This window comes from Formica exsecta, unplaced genomic scaffold, assembly GCF_003651465.1.
Source record: "Formica exsecta isolate Colony F162 unplaced genomic scaffold, ASM365146v1 scaffold768, whole genome shotgun sequence".
NCBI lineage: Eukaryota > Metazoa > Arthropoda > Insecta > Hymenoptera > Formicidae > Formica > Formica exsecta.
Window position 1 is genome coordinate 173,502 of NW_021853535.1, and position 10,458 is coordinate 183,959.

General features: G+C 34.0%; 4 protein-coding genes across 9 annotated transcripts in view; 3 read left to right on the forward strand and 1 right to left on the reverse strand.

Annotated features, from left to right (window-relative positions):
- LOC115243936 overlaps nt 1-1,729 on the forward strand; it is a 6,893-nt gene extending 5,164 nt beyond the window's left edge. For all 3 annotated transcript variants that reach the window (XM_029821245.1, XM_029821246.1, XM_029821243.1), the window contains exon 10: nt 1,601-1,729. The gene's annotated coding sequence lies outside the window, so the exon portion shown is untranslated. The remainder of the gene's footprint in view (nt 1-1,600) is intronic.
- LOC115243941 (pleckstrin homology domain-containing family F member 2) lies at nt 88-4,478 on the reverse strand. 3 transcript variants are annotated; one of them, XM_029821255.1, is made up of 8 exons: nt 4,349-4,478; nt 3,780-3,844; nt 3,502-3,639; nt 3,339-3,402; nt 2,243-2,299; nt 2,016-2,122; nt 1,673-1,930; nt 88-1,384 (listed from the first exon to the last, which is right to left on the reverse strand). In XM_029821255.1, exons 1-8 carry the CDS (start codon nt 4,362-4,364, stop codon nt 1,355-1,357), a joined length of 735 nt encoding a protein of 244 aa, XP_029677115.1. In that variant the 5' UTR covers nt 4,365-4,478; the 3' UTR covers nt 88-1,354. The 3 variants fall into 3 exon arrangements, with proteins under 3 accessions (XP_029677115.1, XP_029677113.1, XP_029677114.1); XM_029821253.1 differs by having other exon boundaries at nt 2,243-2,368; nt 4,349-4,477; XM_029821254.1 differs by lacking the exon at nt 4,349-4,478 and adding an exon at nt 4,150-4,318 and having other exon boundaries at nt 2,243-2,368.
- A 471-nt stretch (nt 4,479-4,949) lies between these two features.
- LOC115243942 (ribonuclease kappa) lies at nt 4,950-5,916 on the forward strand. The gene is made up of 2 exons (XM_029821256.1): nt 4,950-5,054; nt 5,145-5,916. The coding sequence occupies exons 1-2, from the start codon at nt 4,986-4,988 to the stop codon at nt 5,370-5,372; spliced, it is 297 nt and encodes a 98-aa protein (XP_029677116.1). The 5' UTR covers nt 4,950-4,985; the 3' UTR covers nt 5,373-5,916.
- A 131-nt stretch (nt 5,917-6,047) lies between these two features.
- Nucleotides 6,048-8,904, forward strand: LOC115243938 (major facilitator superfamily domain-containing protein 12-like). Of its 2 annotated transcripts, none has more exons than XM_029821251.1 (8): nt 6,048-6,348; nt 6,482-6,828; nt 6,901-7,108; nt 7,223-7,431; nt 7,535-7,897; nt 8,004-8,160; nt 8,274-8,395; nt 8,489-8,904. In XM_029821251.1, the coding sequence occupies exons 2-8, from the start codon at nt 6,522-6,524 to the stop codon at nt 8,584-8,586; spliced, it is 1,464 nt and encodes a 487-aa protein (XP_029677111.1). In that variant the 5' UTR covers nt 6,048-6,348; nt 6,482-6,521; the 3' UTR covers nt 8,587-8,904. The 2 variants fall into 2 exon arrangements, with proteins under 2 accessions (XP_029677111.1, XP_029677110.1); XM_029821250.1 differs by having other exon boundaries at nt 6,050-6,343.
- The last annotated feature ends 1,554 nt before the right edge of the window (nt 8,905-10,458 follow it).

Here is a 10,458-nt window from a genome sequence, read left to right on the forward strand (position 1 = left end):
TATATATATATATTTCTTTTTATTATTAGTGCCATGAAAAAATAATCAGTTAGAGAGTTTAATTCTTTATCAAATAACACTTTTAAATTTGTAATAATATAACATTTTTTTTATTCACAATTATTATACGTTTAGATTGCTATGTATATATGCTTTGTATTTAGTTATAATGTATATTTGCAATGATAAGTAAAAATCTATACAATAAAAATTAGACATTGCATTTCAAAAATGCATTCTGCAAGTGTTTTGTCACCTGCTTATATATCTGATGTTGCCTATCAATAATATAAAAAGGCACAATGTGGCATATATTCTTAATATACGTACAACAATGAAAAAAGTTTATCTAATTACAATTGTTATTCAATTTGATCAATGTAAAAGTATTGATCAATTACAAACTATTGCTGATTCTAATGGCGCATTTCTGGCGCTTTAGAAAAGAATTGATCCTTTTTTTTTTTTGTTTTTGCAGTTATCTATACATATTCGGCATTTCTTATTCTTTGTTAATATAAATCGCGCAATATCTTTTATTAAAAACCGCAAAGATTCATAATATAAATCAGATATATGTATCCAACCATATATGCTTTGAGAATTTTAGCATAAATTTATATCATATTTGTACATAATTATCTTGTTTAGAAATATTTATAAGAATATTTTTGTAAATTTTTCTATCTCGATAACATTGTTTGACAAAAACTAACTTTTTTAAATTAAAAAAAGAGTAATTATTCCTATAGTCTTTAGGATGAATACAATTTCCAAAATGCTCTATTAGGTTACAATTTTGAAAGATTTGAGATTCTTATAAGTCTTGAAAAGAGAAACTTTTTTTTTATATACTTTACTGTGCCATAGCTATGGCACAATTTACTGTAAGTTTTTTTATTCGAAATTAAATGTATTAGAAGTTTGTCTTCAAAAGAAATTCGTTGCAAAGATTAATGTTAGTAAGATTTTTGTGATTAAATATCGAGTTTGTCATAGGAAAGTTATACATTAAGCCATTAAGGATCATAAACACTTTACCGAACATTTTTCAATTATTTATTCAAACTTAAGTTTTCAATTTACTAAATACAGATCTAATATAAAAGCAACTGAAGCAGTCTATTTTTTGTACAATTTTGACCTTAAATTAATTAAAATTGTAACACAATAGAGCATTCATGAAATCGTATTATGTGTGCATAAAAATTATAAGGAATGATTATCTTTTTTCTTAGTTCTTTTCTTTGAACTGTGTAATAGTTTAATATCATCGGCGCTTTTTTCAAAAATACCTTTCTATAAAATTTTTATATTTTTATATGATATTGTTTGGTGTGATGTACAATCATCTTCATCGGCCGAGCGTCGAATAGAATTTAGGCTGCAAGAGAAAATAAACTTCTATATTACACATAATATATTGATTTTGTGAAATATATGTATATATTAAAAAGTTATATATATAACATTTTATAAAGACACTAACATTTTTATAATAATAGTAGATGCACAATATATAAATAATATAGAAAAAAATAACAATTATAAAAGAGATGAAGGAATAATTAAATGTACTTTAATTGTTTTTAATTTTCAGATAAGTGATGCACGTATTACGGACAGATATTGGTTTTTGTCAAAACTAAGAAGGAACCTAATTATTAATTACCTCATCGTGATTCTCTTCCTTATTTCCCTCATCGTCATCTCCAGAGCTGTCCCCTCCTGAGCTATCAGCGGAATTACGTTGCTGATCTTTGTTATTTAAGCTATTCACAGCGGTTGTGGGTATAGCTTTGATTTTACTAGCGGCATCGTAACATTGTAAACAAACTCTGACGGCCTTCCCGTTCCCCTGTCCAGGTAATAATAATTTTTTATTACTGCAGGGACCGCAAACTACCGCTCCGCATTGCCTACAGTGATGCTGAAATGGAGAGCACAATTATTTCAATATATTTTCAATCATTTTATTTAAACTGATTAAATTAATAAGAGAGTCTTGCAATTACCCGTCTGTTTAATACTGTAAACTGTGTCTTATTGCAGTGCATGCAAATTGTAGCTTCATTATCTGGTACCCAGACTGCTGCGTGAATTTCGACAGGCTTTTTGCCACCTGTAAAAATGTAGAGAAATAAAAAGGATTAAAATATAAAAAGAATCAATTGCATATCTATGAAATGTCGAGATTTACATTTTGCAAAGATATGTTTTTAACACTTTAGCTTTTACTTACTCTTTCTTAATAAATCTTCAATACATTTTGTGATATGTGCCATCCATTCTTGCTTCTCTGTTGCAGTAGCAGCATAAACAGCAAACGACTTTGTTACTGTTTTAATGAGCCACCCATTACGATATTCTATAAATAATGATCCAATACTATACTAACATTTTCTAAGTATGATTTGATTATTGATCTATATGCTGTGTAATATAATTGAAGAGCTCTATTTATAATGATAAGAGTGCAAAGGGGAAAGTAGTAAACAGATATATCTATGACAAGAATATAATCAGATGATAATTCTCTATATACAAAATATATTATTTATAACAAATATAAATTTAAAGACAAAAAATATGATATAAATGAATACAGGATGATTTTCTGTTAAAAATAAATTTGAATAAATTTGCGATAAATTTTTATTTAGGGCTTTATTTTTCTGAGAAAAATAATTTTGGGATTTTGTCAATTTATTATATGTATATATTTGTATGACATGTTTACACATAGTTTGATGAATTTCCTATATATTATTATTTCCATTCATATTTATGTAAATAACAAACACAATCACTCAAAAGTTTTGAGAAAATTAAGTTCTTGAATTCTTTCCTTGATCCTTACTTATGAGGCCATGTAAAAAATTAACATATAAAGCTTTAATTTATCATGAAAATCTTATTCACTTAAAAGACAACATTCCAGTTTTTGAAAAAACAAAAATTTCAAGTAAGAGTTTATGAATCCTTAGATAGAAGAACACAGTTATTCATTCAATAAAGTTATTTTCAATAATTTATGTGTGCATTAGTAAAATAAAGGAAGTATAAAACTGAAATTTTTGACAGAATTTGAAATTAGTTTTCTCATGTTTTGCATGGAAGAAATTTGCACATATATTGCAAAATATCAATTTATATATTATAGTAATTAATATTGTTCAAAAAATTGTATCAATATACACACACACTATATATAATACAAATGTTTGCACATGCTTCTGAGATATTTTAGACATTTTTAAAGTACTCTACATAACAGAAGAAAAACAAAAATTTTACTATACACACAAGTGTATTAAGTAGTATGACAATGTACTTACGACCCTCATCAGCTAGAGACTCTAATTTTACCTCCTCCAGTGGTATTATATGTTGTTTGTTATACTGTGAACAAATTGTTATTACTATTAATATTACTGCCATAGTTTTATAATAATCGTTATATACATAACATATTATTGCACTCTGTTATAGGATACACACTTTTTTCTTATTAATTACGATATTTCCGTAGACCAGTATATCGTTGAACAGAAAGAATTGCCTGGGTTTGGGCTTCTTCCTGCACATTTTCGTCAGGACACCTTCTCCCACCAAAACTCGGCCAGGTACCGCGAGTGGCTATCGGATGAAGAGAATGAATATTCATTAGTGAGTCATATCGACATCGCTCCAGCTAGTCGCAAACGTTTATTTAAATAATTAAGTATTAGTCAATTTATGTATGCAATTATAGATTATATATATATATACTCTCTCACCTGACCCGAACCGCCAAAGCAGTTTTCGACCATCGCGATCCGCCTGGCATTGGCCTCGCTGTTTACTGAAACATATCAAAAGAGAGGGGGTGAACACAAATGTCGAACACACCCACAATCTCCTGAGCGAAAACGATATATATATATATGTCATATATGTATAAGAATCATCTTAGCGTCAACTCCGTTCTTTTTAGCGACGCTCGTACATCCTTTTTTCGTTTTTCTTTCGCGAGCAACGACCTTGAAATGCATACATGCATCTCTCCATTTGAAACACACGGGAAAAGTAACGCGAAAGAGAGAGAGCGCGGCTAAACAGAGCGAGATAATCGTCAACGCTAGAGTCGAAGCTGTCAAAAACACACACGGCCCACTTGATGATAGCTCGTGGAACCGTTATCCCCGAATCGCACGAATTTTACGGGGAAGACGAAGGAGAAAAACGGGAGAAGACTCGTCGCGGGACGCGCGATCCTTCCACGAGGTCGTTCACGACCGCGGCGTCCTCGTCTTTTTGTAAAATACGCGATATTAATTAAATGCTAATAAGCGGAGCACGAACTAACCCAATCGGTCGACCATGATCCTCTGAATCAGGGCTGACAACAGCAGGAAGCGTGAATCACGTCCATGTCTCCGTCGAGTTTCGTCGTTTATCCGCGCGACTCGCGCTTATCGAGAACTGACGTCTGATAGGCGGAAAGTTTATCAGCTCGTATCTCGTAGACCGAGAGAAAAATAAAAGAGAGAGAGAGAGAGAGAGAGCGGTCATCGTATTCGAGCTGGGTTGCGTTCAAAAATCTACTTGTCAAACGAAGTAGCTTTTTATTGACCAATCAGAACAGAGGAATCTTTACCCTTTTATTCCGATTGGCCAATCGAGCTATAGTTTGACAAGTAGATTTTCGAACGCGACCAAATCATGCGAGTCTATGTATTTTTATTTTATCTATGGTTATAGGAGACGATCTATCGATACTGCTCGAAATAAAGCGCGATCCTATCAATATCGTTACCGCTCGAACGTCACATGATTACAAACCCTCATCGCTGTGACGGATCGTTACGGACGATCGGACGAGTTCGTTTGACAAGCGTCAAAGGACGTATATTCGACGAATTTTCGAGTGTTGGTGCGAGAAGCGGATGCGTCGCTATTAGATTGAATTCGATTATTCTACTTGGACGATTTTATCGGTGAGGATGAAGATCTGCGGACCCAAGTACGCTCTGTGCGGTCTAATACTGTCCGTTTGGGGCATATTTCAACTAGTAAGAGATATATTATAATCGTTTCCTTCCCTTACACGAGAAAGATCTCTCCAAACAGCCAAGTTAATCTTTTTCTTTTCTCGCCCTTAGCTTCTCATGGGTGTATTCTTCTACGTCCGGAGCGTAGCACTGGTGGAGGACCTCCCTCTGGGAGAAGAGACGGTGTTCACCTCGCTGGATAACTTTTACGACGTGATGGATCGCGGTTACACGCAGAACGCATACAACTGCTGGATCGCCGCGTGCATCTATGTCCTCACCTTCCTCTTCTCGGGCCATCAATTCTATCTCAATTCCAGATCATCTCTTAGCGTATAAGCAAATACCCAATGGATGTTCAAGGATGCTGCAGAGCGTCCAATTTGTAATTCTGTACAGCTGCGAAACAAGTATACATGAAAGATTTAATTATAGCTGCATTAGATTGTCATTATACTGTACAGCTATATAATTGAGTTGTGTAATCCAAACGCAATATTTACCTGTGGCAAAATGCTCGAATGTTTCTACAAGAACAACAAAGAGATATAATTTATCACATATGTATATTAGCGACGTTTCCACAGGTATCAGTATACAATATCATATAACTGAAATATGGAAGACAAATTATGCAATTCGTAGAAGTTTCATAATTTGTTTTATTTATCATATAGAGATAATATATTTCAGTCATTAAATTTTAATTCTACTTTATATTACATACATTATTAATATAATAATATATTTAATAAATTGTTCAACGAATAACAACAATGTTTCCCTGTAATCTTTCAACTGTATAATCTATACACAGCGCAATGTTTACAATTTTTTGTTTTCCCAAAAAAGAAAAAAAAAATATATATATAATATATATCATTGGAAACATTTGTTTACTGAGAGGTCTGCTCTTATGTTCTGTTTCTCATTTTCTTTACTCTTTAAAAAAAAGATACTTGTTTCATTTTCAATAGAGTAGAAAAAAGAAAGGCCTTTTTTTCTATAAATTAAGAAAGAGAAGCAAAGTTGTGTGATTCGTGCACCTTTGATTATATTATCGCTCTTATCGACGGCGATAAAAAGCATATATCAAAATAAGCGTCACGTGATAGTCTAGATGACACAAGAATGAGGTCACTAATATACACAACGCGGCACGTTTCATAAGGGAACGGTTGATAGATTGATAGGTTAAAACTCTTGATCTTGAGTATCTCTTTGATTTTGATATATACCGAACGAATATATTTTTATCAAAATTTAATTAAGTGGAACGGGTCAAACTACACATTTGCCAGAATAACGAAGTAACGTATGACAGTCTTACATTCTTTATCACATTCTCTCTTTTCGCTAAATAATCCGGCGTTTATGTTTGAATCACTATTTTGTGAGTCATACCGTTGTTTCTTCATAAAAATAACGTAAATTATTTTTTATTATAGAGAAGCCAGGGCTATTTATGCCGAATAACGATCTCTCACGATGGAGCCTGGTACGAGCAGCCCGACAGATGATTACACGGAGATAATACGAAAACTTCCCGTTTACTTGAAATTAGCCTACGGCACGGGTCATGTACTAAACGACATTTGCGCTTCCATGTGGTTCACCTATCTGCTAGTATTCTTTCATCTGGTTCTCGGATTCGATCCGACTTTGGCTGGCGCCGTGTTACTCATTGGTCAAGTAGCGGATGCCCTGGTCACACCGTTTGTCGGCTATCAGTCCGACAGGAACGACAACTTTTGGTTGTGCCGATATGGCAGGAGGAAAACTTGGCACTTGATAGGTATAATTCGCACCCCCATTATTATGTCATGCTTCTGCTTTGCAATATTATAATAGTCAATTTGATTTGCAGGCACCATTTGTGTACTACTAGGATTCCCATTTATATTTTCGCAATGCATCGGCTGTGAATACGCACATCAATATGCACAGTTAGTTTATTACGCTGCTTTTGTCGTAATCTTTCAATTTGGTTGGGCAGCGGTACAGATATCGCATTTAGCCTTAGTCCCAGAGCTAACGCCTTCTGAACACGAGAGGACTGAACTCATAGCTATAAGGTAATTGCAAAAGAATCATCAAGGAAATAGAATATGTAGAATAATCAGTCGTTGAAGAAACTTTAAATATGCATATATAAATAAAGCCTTTATTTCTGTTGTAATCTTACACAGATTCACGTTTACTGTCTTCTCCAATGTTCTCGTTTACTGCATTATGTGGGGTGTGCTACATGTAACGAGCGATGAGTATAATTCTCAGATTGGACCTGGTGACATTTATAAATTTCAAGAAGTTATTCTAATTGGGCTAATAGTTGGACTCATAGCATCCATTATATTTCATGTTGTTGTTAAGGAAAGTGCTAATGGCGATGCTAATGGTAATGGAACGCAATTAATTGAATGTTTCAATTTTGTAACATATATATTATTTGATAGTTGTCGGGAATTTTCAAGATCTTATAACAATATTGAAATTTTTAGGTAGTTTTTTACATAGAAACGGTAGGACAGCATTAGTGCTATTGCGTGACTTCAGATTGTATCAGATAGCTTTTGTCTATATGCTTACACGACTATTCATCAATTTGTGCCAGATTTATATGCCTTTGTACTTACACGAGTCACTGAATATGCCTGCCACTTCTCTGGCTTATATACCATTGACGATGTATCTGAGTAGTTTCTTGACATCCTTAATCATAGAGAGACTTAACACGAAATGGGGTCGAAAAATTGCATATTCTATTGGCGCTTTGCTCGCGATATGCGCTTGCATATGGATACAATTTGGCAATGATGATACATACACCAAATATCAGATCTATGCTGTTGCTGTATTGTTAGGTAAATAAAGCACAAGCTTGATATATACATAATGCGACATTAAGTCTCATAAGCTTAAGAAATTTAAAAATAACTTGCTAATTTAATTTTTCGTTATGTGTTCCAGGTTCTGCTGGTGCAATAATGTTGGTGACCAGTCTCGGTATCACTTCGGATCTGATAGGGAGAAATACCGAGAGCGGTGCTTTCGCCTACGGAATTATGAGTTTTACAGATAAGATGAGTAATGGTCTAGTGGTTATGCTCATTCAGTACTTGGTGAAGTAAGTATGAATGTTTAATATTCGAGAATATATTCCTCAAATTCTTTTTCTCTTCATTTTATCATCCAAGGAATCACAAGTTGAAAGAAGTCTCACTTACGCTTGTCTTTCAGACACTTGTCGTCCGGTTATGCCAGTTATTACTATAGAAATATTCTTACATACGTTTGCGGTGTATCCGCGGCCTCCGCTATGCTGATGATTCTATATATTAAACCGTTCTCGCGTGTTACGGGTACGTTTAAGATGCGCATACTCGTGCGTCATATAATAATGAAAATTATAAAATTCCAATATTTCGTCATGTAAATGTGAAAAATTATTTTAGTCTTCGATACTTTACACAATGATGAGGACGAGGGTTTCATAGAAACTCCAAATCCGATCGACGGAAACTCGGACCAACAGCCGCAAACTAATACATAATCTACGCCAATATATAGTTTGCAAATATTTTAGCACAAAATATGTAAGATACAAAGATATATTCATATTTATTTTAAGAAAAAAAGAAAATAAGCAATATATATGCTATGCGCGCGCTATGATATGTGATATGTATTGAGAGCAGATTATTATATTTTTTATTCGAGATCTACGATTGATATTATCGTTGATATTAATACAATTTTATATATTTTAATAATGTTATTGTAACATTTATTTCTTTCGTTCTATTTTAATGCATTTAATGTAATACGAGATTAATGTAGACAACTTTTTGAATTAAATATTTTAAATTTTTAATTCAAGTATAATATATTTTGTGTAAAGAATCATAATGTGGATAACATTAGTATTACTTTCACAACTCTAACGCGATTGTCATCTATGCGCACATATTCCATTTAAAAAATACATACACTCGTTATTTACGTATATTGCATATATATTGCATTTCATTATGCAAGCGTAAAAGCATGCAGAAATAATCTCAAGTGTTATTATCTCATTGATTATTTTAATCTGAAATTATCTTTTTCTCGTTTTCTCATTTCTCTTTTATCTCTTGTATATTTTTAATTTCATCTTATATCAAGATGTTTTAGTTTTACTATGAAAATAAGTCAGTATTATTGTACAACTCAAAAATGGTAAAACAAATGAAATATATAATGAGCCATAGTATTCTAGATCTATAGCTAAATTTGTCGAAAAGAAATCTTGTAAAGCCTTTATTAACAAAATTTATCTACAGAAGAGCTATCAAATTCAATGCACAATTTAATATTGTTATCTTGCAAAACTATAGCACAATTTAGCAAGATGTAAGAGAGAAATGAGACTTAAGACACATTCTGACGTGGCGAAAACTGAACAGAATTTACGTTTGATCGATTTCGCGATCAATTTTTACCGTCTTATTGCAAGCTTATCAGAAAAGTCACGAGCTTAACGCGATGTTAAATATGAATGCGTAATTCATGCTATTGCAATTTTTTCTCGAATCTGCTGCCAGTTTTCTCCCCTCCGAACGGGTTTCCACCTTGGCGTGGTGGAGGGGCTTACAGTTGCATCCAAAGGTTCATCTGTTCAGAGATGAACTTATGGATGCGACTAACCAAGAGGAACCCCCCAAGCCAAGGCGTTAGCAACCGTGCCGAGGACTGCGTGGCACAAGGGAAGTTGCGTCGCGAACGGTGCCTCCTGGATACCGGGTGACCTTCAGGAGTATTAGCCAAGCCCCGGATATTCGCGGCTCTATCCGGGTGATACCGCACGACCGCGGTACTCGTGGGATTAAGATGGAATACTATGGAAATAATGATAAACTAAACAACACACTTCTCCAGGGCGCGACTACTTTGGTCGGCGAACAGGAGGAAAAACAATCGCAAAACAACCTGAAGACAAAGGCAGTTAAGGATCATCCCCAGGGAGATAAGAAAATTCGCAGGTATAGCGGAGCTGCCCGACGCAGATTTAAGAAACAGCTCGAGAAGGAGAGGATGGAGAGGAAAAACCAATCGATCACTTCAAACTCGACTGGCGAAGATAAAAAGAGAGACGAGATTGAAGAGGTTAGCCCGTTCAACAAACGTCCTAGAATGAACGATAACTCGCTCAATTCATCTATGGAGTACTTGTGCAAAGAATCTGAGGTCAATGATCAAAAAACTTCAAGCTCAAATGCTCAAGTTACATACGAGGTTGGTCCGTTCAGAATGTCTAAATTCTCTAGACTGAACGATAACATACTCAACTTGTCTATGGATCACTTGTGCAAAGGATGTGAGGACAACGACCAGGAAATCTCAAACTCAAATGCTCAAGTTACATCCGAGGTTGATCCGTCCA

Excerpts from the sequence above, each read along its gene's own strand:
- LOC115243941 (XM_029821253.1), bottom strand. Across the intron at positions 2,369-3,338 it reads GTCTCTAGCTGATGAGGGTC|AATATCGTAATGGGTGGCTC; the intron begins GTAAGTACATTG and ends CATTATTTATAG. Across the intron at positions 1,931-2,015 it reads TTACAGTATTAAACAGACGG|CATCACTGTAGGCAATGCGG; the intron begins GTAATTGCAAGA and ends TCTCCATTTCAG.
- LOC115243942 (XM_029821256.1), top strand. The coding sequence starts at position 4,986 with ATGAAGATCTGCGGACCCAAGTACGCTCTGTGCGGTCTAATACTGTCC. Across the intron at positions 5,055-5,144 it reads TTTGGGGCATATTTCAACTA|CTTCTCATGGGTGTATTCTT; the intron begins GTAAGAGATATA and ends TCTCGCCCTTAG.
- LOC115243938 (XM_029821251.1), top strand. The coding sequence starts at position 6,522 with ATGGAGCCTGGTACGAGCAGCCCGACAGATGATTACACGGAGATAATA. Across the intron at positions 7,109-7,222 it reads ACTGAACTCATAGCTATAAG|ATTCACGTTTACTGTCTTCT; the intron begins GTAATTGCAAAA and ends AATCTTACACAG. Across the intron at positions 8,161-8,273 it reads CTCATTCAGTACTTGGTGAA|ACACTTGTCGTCCGGTTATG; the intron begins GTAAGTATGAAT and ends CTTGTCTTTCAG.